Here is a 12,705-nt window from a genome sequence, read left to right as displayed (position 1 = left end):
AGCATCACCGCTGTCGAAAAGAGTGCAATGAGTTTTTGCCAGAATCATGCAGGTGCATCTCAGTACAATATTGGGGAAAAGCTTTTAGTAACTCTGCTCATGAATTGACACTTGTGTGGATTCATTAAGCACAGTCATGTGCTTTAAGTGTTTGTTTTGGTGATTATAGTGTTCATTTAATTTAATTACAGAAATTAAATACTAAATAAAATGCAATTACAAAAGGGTTTCAGCAGAGGTGTTTATTCCCACATAAATTCTTGGGAATAATCCTGGCTTGAGTTGTATTGACAGGAGTTGATAACACCAAGAAGGATAGTGAGCAACAAAATGGAATTGCTACAGAGCAGGGCCGTTTTTTGTGTGAGTGCTGAATGCAAGCATGTTAATGGAAAATTGAGTGGAAGGAAAGCCACAGAGAAAAATGTAAAAACGAAGAGAGAACTCTAAAGCAGAATTTGTATGTAAATGTCTCAAGACAACATTTGTTGTTAATTGGCACTAAATAAAGAAAACAACAAACATACGCGTAACCAACATGGGCAACAACCATTAAAAATATTTTCCTTATGCCATTCCTGAACCACAGATGATGTCAGAATCACCTTACCCAAGGAGAAAAAAGAAGGGCTGATTTGTGGTCAAACGTTTGCTTTTCAGATTAAGTACATTCTGCATTTGGTTTCGACGTCAACTCTGGCGGAGACGAAGAATCAAAGATGTTTGAGATCCTGTGTGAAGTTTCCACAATCAGCAAAGCTTTGACAAGCCACTTCAGCTGCTGGTGTCGCTCCGCTACGTTTTATCATGTTCAAAATAAAAAAAATTATTAAAATTAAAAAAAGCTATCTACCCATTTCAATCTCTGCGTTTTACATCTATACACTCCACTTTTTCTTTTCAATTACTGAAATAAATGTTTTCAATTATATCCAAGTCCAAATTATATATGAACGTTTTTACGTACACAAAGCATAAAAGGCACAAGCCATGCTTTACTAAACTGTGACAACAAAAAAATAAATAAAAATAAAAGATCTTTTGATCTTTGAGCGACAAGAATTTGAAATAACTATTTATTTTCAAAATAGTGGTATTTGAAAAGCTAATAAGCCCATCCCTAAGTTCAGGAATTTTACCAAATTACTTTTAACAAAACGAATATGAAAAAAGACAATGTGCAAAAGAACGGAGGTTTTCACTTCCATCAAAAGATGTGTGCCATATTTATTGTAATCTAAATTTACACTTTAAAAAAAGTCTGCCCATGTCAAAGAATCATTATGAAAGTTAACGCAAAAAAAAAAAAAAATTGTACATTTCTTTACATAGAGGGTAAAAGTAGAGGCATGAAGGTGGCATGATCCGTGTCAAGGCTCAAACAAATCATAAAAACAAGTATAAATAAATAGAAAGTGCTAGCTTTAATCAGAAAATTAAAAAAAAGAGTTGAGTTACGGAGGAGGGAGGAAAAAAAGAAAATAAATGAAGCTCCAGCGAAAGTCAAACAAGCCTTTGAAAGCATGTGGTCTGACACAAGCAGAGCGGAGGAGCACCGGATCAAGTCGTTCATAAATTAAAAACTATACTGTGCTTTAAAATCTCCAAACTAAAGATTAACATCCAGAGGCAAAACTCCTTTCTTACATTCGTGGCTTTCGCGTCTGCAGCCGTAATACAGAAAAGTCAAACTGGATTCTCAAATCGCGGCGTTTTCTCCAGATCCCAGTTGTTTTTCTTCATTTCGAAATACTCGATGAAAAAAAAAAAGCCCTAACAAGACAGTCAAGAAACTGATGTCTGCAAGTGAGTCAGTATGCTACTTAAGCCATATTCGATGTAACCGTTTGAAAGAGTCGAAAGCTTTGGGATATTTTTAAAGAAAAACAAAAAGTACAAAATTTCGATGACGGGGTCATCAAAGGTCATGCACGCTGCAAATAACTGCATGCGGTAAGTTATGGTAACCCATCCAAGCACTTTTTATTTATTAATGATCATTAAACACACACAGCAGCTTCATCAGAGGGGCTTGTGTTCTTATGACTTCTGAATGTGGAGTATTTATATGGAGGGCCCTTCACATGTCACAGGAAGCAAAGCTGCCTGCAGAACTTACCTGATAAAGAAAAGTTAAGTGGATTGATTATCAACTTCATATATATTTTATATATATATATATATTTATATTCATATAAATCTCTTCTCTTGCTTCCTTCCCCATATGAACATTTTATTCCAATTGATCTCTTTTAGTTTTGTTTACAATGTAACAAGTTACGGTGACGGGCCTTAAGTTACAATCACCAAAAACAAACTGAGGAGATAGAGGAGAGAAGGGGAGAAAGAGACAGGGAGACGGAGAGAGAGAAAAGGAGGAGGGCGGGGCCAGGGAGGACCGCACTTGTCTGCTGCCCCTTCACTGACAGTTGCAGCACAGAGGACACAGTCTGCTTGATGCTCGGACATCAAAGAGGAGGCGGCGGAGGCTCCCTCCCCGAAGAGCTGCTCTCTCGGAGCTGGAGGTTCTCCAGCGCCACATCTAAAGGCATGATGTCCACGCAGCCCATGGCTCCGAAGTCAGCGAAGTCTCGGCGCTCGTCCTCGTCGGAGGAGGAGCTCTCCTCGTGCATCAGCGTCGACAGCAGCAGCTCCTGGACGAACAAGCTGCGGTCGGCTCGCTCGCCTTCTAGGAACTGGCGCTCCGCTTCCGACATCTTGGGTTCATTCAAGCTGGAAGAAAGAAAAAAAAAAAAAGAATGTTAGGTTATTTAGGATTGAAACAATTAATCTGATTAATTGTGATTGTTGGAATAGTTATCAACTGATTTAGTAATAAATAATTAGATTCTGAAGCTTGCCATTTGTTAAAAGAACACACTCAGATCAATAATTATGCCAAAACAGTACAAAAAAAATATGTAAATATAGCCTAGTGGTTCAAATTCTGAATCTAAGACTGAATCTATTAGGCACCTTTTGTAATCCAGATATCAACTGGTTAATAAACATAGATCAGCCCTACACTGTATACATGCCAAGTCAAGCAGAAGTTTCTGAGCTTTTCACAACTTAATGTTAGACATATTTGTTTAGTCGTAGATGGATCCTTTGCCACAAATCATCAACGCTAAAGAAGTGTTGTGTTATTAGATTTCAGGCAAAAATTATGTTTTTTTCTTATTCAAAAAGCATTTATTTATTTGCATTTTTGTACATTTCTAATGCTGTATAAAAGCTCAAGTGGTTAAATGCAAAAATCTGCAAAAAGTGACAATTTCTTCAGATTTATAACCGACTAATCAATGGAATAATCAACAGAATATTGATGGCTACAATAATCGGTAGCTTCAACCCTAAAGTTATAAATTCAGCACGCATGTTAATTTACTTCAAAGCTGAGATGCTTTACAAAAAAAAAGTTACTTTATGAGTGACATTTGATCCTGTGAAAGATATACATTAATCCCTGACTATTTGTGATCACATGTCTCCTCTCACTGGTTAATAAGCAGGTCTAAACATCTCTGAATCTATGTACAGGAACAGTTCAGTCTAAGCTCCAGAGCCATACAAATGCAATCACAACCCATAAACGTTTTCACATTTGGATCCATTAAAGTCACAAACTTCAATGTTGTTCACTAGCATTAATGTGATAAGAAACAAATTTGTAAATTACTGAGAAATTAAAGAATTTGTAACATGTGGCAGAATATGCTCTGCCAGATGAGACCAAAACTGAACTTTTAGGCCTACACCACTTTCCCAGTGTTACATGGCAGCATCATGCTGTGGGCATTAAGCATTATTATCAGTTGATTGAAAGACGTATGGAGCTAAATACTGTGCAATACAGAACGAAAGCTTGTTAAAAGCTGAAAATTGAGGTTTAGATCCAAACAAATTGATGTTAAAGTCCAGACTAAAGTCCAATTGAGAATCGTATACTCTGTTTTGGTCACGTAAAATCAAAATAAAACACACAACAGTTCAATGGCTTCGAGTACCACTGGGTCACGCGTGATGGACTGACCCCACTCACCGTGCTAATAGAAACTGGGAGCTTTGGGAGGAGGAAGCAGGATTGCTATCACCCACGGCGCTGGTGTTGGCAGTGGACGAGTTAGGCGGAGGGATAGAGTTGCCCGTGTTGTTGGGGTTATTGCCACGTCGAGTTGCGTGGCGGCCCGCCTCTACCTGCTGCCGGGCTGCCTGCGCCTGCTGCCGCTCCAGCTGCAGCTGCATCTGGAGCTGCTGCAGCTGGGAGGCCGAGGGGCCCGACGAGTTTATCTGGCCCCCCGCAGCCCTCCGCACACCGGACAGCTGAGACAACAACTCTGCAGGAGACACAAGGCAACTTTTAGTCCGTTCCTTTAAAAAGTTAATTTTTGGATGAGTTTGTTTGTTAAAGTGGTGTTTAGATAATACACTTTAGATAACACAAAATTCAGCTAAATATTTTCGGACTGGTTTCTAGCACAAATATATTGGTTTTGTCTTATTTTAAGTGTATAAACTTTCAAGTAACTTTTCAAAATGAAACAAGAGCTTGTTTTAAGTCAGTTATTTCTTGATAAATTTTGATTGATAAAAAAAAAATACAGGTTATAAGTGAAAATTATTTGCTAATGGATCATGTTTTTCCCATACAAGTTAAAATGTCTTGTTCCACCAGCAGATTATTTCATATTTAACTAGTACCTTTTCAACAATACTAAGAAATCATTAAACCAAGCTGCTATATCTTGCTGAAAAGTTACTTGTAAGCTTGTACACGTTTAATAAGACAAAACTAAGATATTTGCTCTAGAAACTAAACCAACATTTCCTGGTAAGATTTGGTTTTGCAGTGTAGGCGTTTTCATTTATTTTCAGTGCCGTGCTTGTATGCAACCTTTTTAAAACCAAATTTTTTATTGGCTAAATGATGTAAAAAGGAACTACAAATCATTTAGGTACAAAAAGGCAGCTTAATCAGAAATGATTGTCATTTAAATTAAATAAAATTTTCTTGCACTTATAAGATAGCTAAGCTGAGTCTATGGAAAATACAAAAAGTTAAACAGTTGGATTGTTTCAACATATTTCTGCACCAAAAAGGTGACTCCCAATGAGCTACGAGGTGAAAATATGATAAACAATATCAATGGTGATGAATCTCATAATTCTTTAAGTCCTAGTGAAAGTTTGTAATTTGGTCAACAAATAGGAATACTTAATCACCAGAGCCATCTTAAGTAGCATATATCAGGTGTAATGATTACAGTATCAGCTGGTTTCATTCGAAGTTGCTTGAAGTGGCCAAACAAAGGAAAGATATTGCCTGGGTTCCTTTCGCTGTGCAGAAGCAAATAATGTGAATCACAGAGATATTTCTAGTAATAATCCACTTTTTCAGCAGTAATCCACATCTAGAGATCGTTCTACCAGGTTTAATGTGGCAACTCAGTGGAATCATTACGATCACACCTCAGATGGACAGTAATTAATCAAACAGATGGATTCCTGCACATTCCTGATGTCAAAATGTCACATCTCCTCTAGAGCTGCCAACCCTTTAACACAAATTTAGTATAAATTAAAAAAAAACTTTTCTAATAATTTACAGCAGATGTTTCTGAAGTGATCATCCGTTTTGAAAAACATGTGTATGGCTCTATACTCTAAAATTGCTATTAATTTTTAACCTTGACCACTTGAAGCAACCCTGATTTTTGTACTTTGTATTTAAACCTATGTTTATTTCAAATTGTCCTACTTTAACTAAGTTTTGACAAACTTTGCTAACCTTTGTTACTGTAGAATATAAACTATCACTGCAGAATCCTATTTAATGTACATATTTGTGTTTTTAAGACCAACATTTCTGCTCATCAGGGACGCCAACACAAGATAAAGTACTGCATATGAGGCTCACCTGCGATTGGGTCCATTGTCTCTCTGTTACTGGGGGTGTAAGTGGAGCTCTGTGATGAGGAGGATGAGAGCCCCCCCGTGGAGCCGCTAGTAAAGTGCATATTTGTCCGTCGAGCTCTGGGGCCGCCTATTCCTCGCCCTGGGTGGAACATCCTGCGTACGTGCCGAACACTACTGGACTCGTCGTAAACGGGGGACTGTTAAGATGAAACCTTGACAGTGTACGACGTAAATGTGAATCACTTTAAATCAGAACAAGCCAAAAGACAGAAATGTCCCGCGGGGGGAAAAAAAGGATATTAAATCTCTTGGCGCTCTGTGCTCCAGGGTGAGGTGAGCCGTAAAGTCGTCCGTCACATGGTTTGGATCGCCTCCTGGCAAGGCAGCGCAGATTGGACAGATCTGAAGAGAGAGCAAGTGGACAGGTTCCTTTAGAGACATCGTAGGACTTTGGATGGAACAAGACAAGCAGCTGCATGCTAAATTTCAATTATTGAACAACAGTGATGTCATCTAGGCCCAAAAATGCAACAAAGCTCAAATTAGATCATTGCAGGCAGTTTTTCATCCAACGACAGAACGTCTAAGCTCCTGCTCTAACCTGATGGGCCCAGCAAACTTTAATCTTTAAATATCAACAATCTAACAATTGATAGAACAATAATATATGACTATGCAGATTTCAAATAACTTTACGTTAGAAAATGATTACCTGATTGTGTGTGTCCATAAATAGGACAGAAAATACTAGGTAGCGAAACAATATTTCTTTAAAACACAAAAAGTGTTTTTGCAGACTCTCCTAATTGTGTGTTTTTTCCTTGGAACTAAACTGTACTGAACTTTTGTCTCCACCAAAGCCACTCGTTATGTGCATTTCCACTTTGGGGTTCCTAAACCAAGCTTATTATGTAGATAACTCCCACCAGTTTTAACTCAAGATGATGTTTGCAATAATCCCAAGACTTTCAATAATTGAAGCCTGTCAGATGTGCATCTCAGGGAGACAAACCACTCATACAGCAGCAGCTGCATTGACGGTGTCATTGTGTCAGTGTAAGTTTGCTCCCTCAAACTTAAAAATAAATGAATATTTGAGGAGTTGTGACTAATGCCATCTGTATCACACCACATAAAAAAACATATTTCAACCAATTAAAATCTCTTTATGAAAAAGATTTAAGGGGTGTTTTTATGCAGTATTTGTGCAGACGCTGAAAGCCGAACTTTATATATTTCCACGAGGAGTGGCAGATTTAATCATGTATTTAAACTCAAACTCAATTACTTGTGTTTCCAAACAATAGAGAACATTGTTTTAGTAATATACAGTACAGACCAAAAGTTTGGACACACTTTCTCATTGAATTCAATGAGAATGTGTGTCCAAACTTTTGGTATATATTACTTTTGGTATATATTTCCAGTAAATATGAATTACAAAGGAGGAAAGGTAGATGACTAAAACCAAATGGGGGTGAATATTTAACTAGTAAGATATGCTTGGGCCCATCCAAGAGGTTTCACCTCCATGTCTGGGTAGATTTCAACATCTTGGGAAGATGTCTTCTTTAAAACTACTCCAGAAAACAACACTGGTTCCTGAAAAGCTTCCTGAAGTGGAAACACCTTTTTGTTAGCATGAATAGGAAGCTGGATGAAAGATGTGTGCAAAGAGTCATGGTCCATTTCCAGCTCCCACATCAAAACTTTGACAAAGTAACATTTCAGGCACTCGATGCCTCCAAAGAGCAACATGTGTTACATACAGAACCATCTTTAAAAGGACTGATACATCTGACTACATGAGACATCAGATGTTCTACATACATGACCTGGATGTGTCAAAATAGCTCTCCACATACTATCCCATTCCTTTAAAAATGAACGTCTGCGGTGTTTCTAATCAGTCAGATCTCAGATATTATAAATAGTTCATATGTAATAAACACCATCATAAAGACAATGAACTCTGGGGGGGCAAAGTGTTGATGTGGGTCTTCAATTGATGTCCAGATCCACTCTTTTCTTCTCACTGATTTGCAATAAAAAAAACTCCTTAAGTATCATCTCTGTGATGCATTAATCACACTAGATGATTAATGCATTCAAATAACCAAATGGCATATTTATGGCATAAGACCGCCAGAACAAGTTTAAAAAGGCATAATTTATCATTAATTACTTGCCACTGTTTTTTATGAGCTGTTCTCAACTAAATAAACCATGTTATCAAGACACCCAGCACCCCAGGCACTTTGGTGTGGTTTTGACTGGTTCCATACTTTCTAATATTTCCAGTCTATCTCTCTTTTAGAGAGAGACGCCGTAAAATAAAAGGGAGAAGCCTGAAATCATTTCTATTTTACATGCACCTACATGACTGAATTAAACTCAAGTTTTCTCAGCCTTAGTGGCTCATGTTTTGAATGCAGAATGCGCAAAGTGTAAAGCATCAGACATTGTTATAAACGCCATTTGTGTAAGGTCATTTGCAGCCTCCTTGAAGTATAAAATACTAAAACTTGCAGTAAATTTATGGCAACAGGTTTTTGATACTCTTGTGTTCCTTTCCCCTACTATTGCAACTTTTCCAAAATGAGTAGGGAACATCGCTAAGCTGAAAAATACCAGGTGGAAGAAATGAACTGAAATATCTGGAAAAACCATTTGACGTAAAGAAAAATTAAATAAAACTGACACTTTAAAGACTCTTAAGAGAGGTTGAAGAACTATTTAAAAAAGATGCTTCAAATAAAAAGTCTGTCTCATTGAAAAGAAAAGGGGAAAGAGACACAGCTCTAGATGTCTCAAAGACATTTCAGCCGACTGAATAACGTCCAGCACATCAGCGACAGCGTTGATGCTCGACCTGCAGGGCGAAAGAAAAAATCCCAGGACACTCACCACCTCTGTGGACGTCTCCGAATGCTCTGAGGTGACATGCTCCTGTAAGGACGTCTCCGTGAAGCCCATCTTACCACAATAAGGACATGTGAACGACTGAGGTTGTTCCACCGAAAAAGTGTCTCCTCCATAATACAAATCTTCAAAAAAAAAAGAAACATTAATAAAAACATCTGTTCGTGACAGCCAGAGAAATAAAGATATTAAATCCGCATGGACTCGATAGGATGCTCAAGTTTCCCTCGATAGGGGCTTACCATAGTCTACTCTGGTTAATATACACTGCATGGGATGCTCTGTGGTGTGTCGTGTTGTGGTGGCCCCGCTCTCGTAGCACGATGCACACAGGTCGTAGTCGTAGCAAATTAGACACTTAAACCTCCTTCCTCTAAAGTTGCCCTTTAAACATGCATCACAGCTCACACCTGAAAAAGGAAAACACAGAGAGGAGCTCATGAGAGGATGGGCTACTCACTGCTGTCAAAGGGTTTCAGAGCTTCCAACTGTAAAATTTACCATCAGTTTTAAGTCCATCTAATGAAATACCAGTAAAAGCGCTCAGGTCATGCGCTTCCAATCAGCTGGCTGAAAGGAGGCCGTTTCTCATCCTAAATAGAAAACTAATTTGGCTGTTTGAATAGGATTGTTGCAAGATTTAGTAACTTTAATGTTGAATTTAAGATCTCTACAAATTACAAAAGATAACTTTACTTTTATTTTTCTTACTTTTTATCTTAAGCAAGTTGTGCGTTAACTTTAACTTAAGTTAGACATAACTGTCGAATTAAAAGTGTGAGTTTCTGTTCTGGTATGTGTAGCAAGCACTTTTGAACCTACATGATGCAACTTTAGCCTCATTTTACAGCACAGAGTTACTGATAAAGGGTTTTAGCCGACTAATGAAATACATTTTCTCCCTACAAGTTCATGGAGAACCTGTTAAAGTTTCCCAGGCCTATTAAGTTGCGACAGCCTAAAGAAAAACACAAATCAGAACTACATCTCACAGAAAAAAATACCATCAAGTTATTTCTCAAAAACATCATTATCTATAAGTAATTTAAGGCCCAGTACGGAAAATATGGAGAAAGTTAGAACTTTTTCAAAGTCTAAAACAAAGATCTTCAAGAATATTGAAGGTCTTGCATGTAATATGTTGGAAATATGTTTAGGCCTATAATTTTTTAGGTATGACGGTACAAATGATTAAGGATAACTGCAAGACTGACTATTGGACCAGGTGGTTGGGCTACTATCAACTTATTATTCTTGCAAAACAGAACATTATTTAAAAATAAGCACTTAAAAACTGCTCTTCTTGTTTTTTTTATCCATCTTTAACTTAACTCTGCATTAATCAAAATAACTTATTGTTACAAAAAAATATAACAGTTATAATTTCTGTAGTGTTAAAACTTGTTACACTTTCTGTTTCTACATAAAATACAATGAAAACAACTGATTTTACTGATACATTACACACACATTTCATTGGAGAGTCAGAAAATGCCATATTTGGCCAGCTTGTGATGTAAACAACTATTAAGAGTATTTCCTGTGACTGGTGAAATATTTTAAAAAGACTGCAAATGGCTTAAAAAGGGGATATTACTTTTCTCTGCACTGACCCCATCAGACATAATTCCACTATCAGGTTTACTTGATAAGTTTGGTGGTTAAATAGCATGAGACGCAAGATTCGTACAGACCAGAAAAAAATATGCTCATAATAAATAGTTTGTTCACTGTAAGACAACTGTGATCAAAACTTTAGGTGGAAAATATTTGTATGCTCATCGACTAAACTCTACAACTTTAAAAGGTGACTCATCAGTGATTCCACGGGAGAAAAAAAACTCGGCTAACTCCAGACAAAAACACTGTAACTTATATCTGAATAGACTGGTTTCTGATCAGAGGCCTCAGAGTTTCTGTCTTTTAGTGACAGTGCACTTACATACAACATTATAAAGAGCTTATAACATAGTAGTTTCGGGTTTTATGGACATGTAGGATAAATACTATAACAGTTTTTAATGCGTGTGTTGGTATAAAACTGATTTACGAGACTGTAAGTACTGGGAAGTCCTAACTAAAACCAAAGGCTTCTGGTATTCGCATAGATTAGCCTTCTCAGCTAGCCCGGCTAATACAAGGTAATGTAGCACCTAGCCGCGGCTAGCTGCTAGCTGCTAACTGCTGCTGTCTCATTGCGAACAGGTTGAGCGAGGTTGCAACAGATACTTTTACATGACAGGCACATGACCACCAGCGCTGCTGACAGCAAATATAAAAAGTCAAGGGACAGGCTTGGAAGCCCGCCAAGAAAAGCGCAACTACCCCTCCTAACACGAAAAAGCCCTTAGCGACGCTAGTCATGGAGCTAGCCGATCAGGTAAAGTAGTCCCCATCCCGGGCGCCGAGGATCCGTTTATTAACTCACCCTCATGTCGGGACATCCTACAAACAGCGACACAGCCCCTCTTCGGGCTCCCCAGCGCGTTCAGGGAGGAACGATACAGTTTTTGTGACTCTTGGCTGGTAAACCACTCCAACCTCGTCTCTTTTCCGAGCAAGATGGATCCCCAGCAGCTTACAGTTTGTTCTGCTTCCCGTCCCAGAGTGTCACTTTATGGCCGTATGTTGCGAAGGGTGGACACCAGGGGGCGCTCTTTGATACTTGCGCAATAAGAGTCACTTAGCCCTGGGCTTTGACTTGCAGAATCATACTTTGCATTAACGAAATGCAACTCAGAGGCTTGTTGCTTGTTGTGTTATTTAAAAAACGTTTGTTTCTAATGTTCATCAATAAAAAAAATATTTTAAGAAAAAGCTGTAGAACTACAGTGTAGTCAGATAACCGTTAACAGAAAATATAATTCAGGAATTCGCAATTTTCTGGAATACCAAAAATATATATGAAGACGTTCATATTTGTTTCTAATAAGATTCAAATCAATACATTTAAACATAATGGAAAATCTTTTTGAGTAATACAATTTGAAGGTTTGCATACTGGCTTAATAGAAAGAAGCGTTAAACGTCATAGTGTGTGGTTGTGCTGACTTTGGACTTGATAAAACAGTAAAGCTGCATTTGATCAATCAATATTTTAATTATTCTTTACCCATCTTCTGGTGTCAAAACCGACACCAAAAGATTATTTGACTCAAAGTCACACAGGAACAACATGGATGCCATTTTAATTCTTCTTCCAGATTCTGAGACCCTATTTTGACCTCACTTTTTTCCTTCACACTTTACAATAATATGCTCAGATACAGCCCTCTGTCAACAGCTGGCTTCTTTAGCAAGAACCTTTTAGCTTCAGCTGGAAAACTGTCAACTCATGAAACCTCCAAATGACTAAGAAGGACATAGGATGTCGATAGCATAACATTTCAAAAATATCTTTAATTTTTTTTAAAGTAATATTCTTACTTTCTTGGAAACTGAATTTTAGATTTTCAAATCTGTAACTCATAACTATCCAAAATAATAAAAATAAACACTTGAAGTAGATCACTCTGTACAAATTTACTGAATTAATAAGAGAAGTTACCTTTTAATCCTACTTTTATTTATTAAGATGTGACTGAACTGTTCTGTTTTTTTTTCCATTACTTTGTAAAACCTAATATTTAGTCAACATCACTTATACAATTCAGTGCTCAGGATTATCAACCATGTTGATAATTAACATAGAAAAGTAACATATTTCCGGTTTCCATCTATGTAAAACATGACAAAGCAGCAAATTCTACAATAAAGAGTAAATAACTTATTAAATTTTTGTTCAGATTTTGATGTGTTCATCAGTGAATTACCAGAATTGGTTATTTGCATTTAATAACTTATGTTGTTCTACAAACTAATTAT

The 12,705-nt window shown here is 37.4% G+C and overlaps 1 protein-coding gene across 1 annotated transcript; it reads right to left on the bottom strand.

Annotated features, from left to right (window-relative positions):
• Positions 1–1,191: 1,191 nt before the first annotated feature.
• On the bottom strand, positions 1,192–11,468 carry kcmf1 (potassium channel modulatory factor 1). The gene is made up of 7 exons (XM_028026200.1): positions 11,270–11,468; positions 9,084–9,251; positions 8,827–8,966; positions 6,220–6,321; positions 5,921–6,104; positions 4,046–4,340; positions 1,192–2,733 (listed from the first exon to the last, which is right to left on the bottom strand). The coding sequence occupies exons 1-7, from the start codon at positions 11,283–11,285 to the stop codon at positions 2,469–2,471; spliced, it is 1,170 nt and encodes a 389-aa protein (XP_027882001.1). The 5' UTR covers positions 11,286–11,468; the 3' UTR covers positions 1,192–2,468.
• Positions 11,469–12,705: the final 1,237 nt, after the last annotated feature.

Source organism: Xiphophorus couchianus, chromosome 8 (genome assembly GCF_001444195.1).
Source record: "Xiphophorus couchianus chromosome 8, X_couchianus-1.0, whole genome shotgun sequence".
NCBI lineage: Eukaryota > Metazoa > Chordata > Actinopteri > Cyprinodontiformes > Poeciliidae > Xiphophorus > Xiphophorus couchianus.
This window is presented reverse-complemented; position numbering and strand designations above follow the sequence as displayed.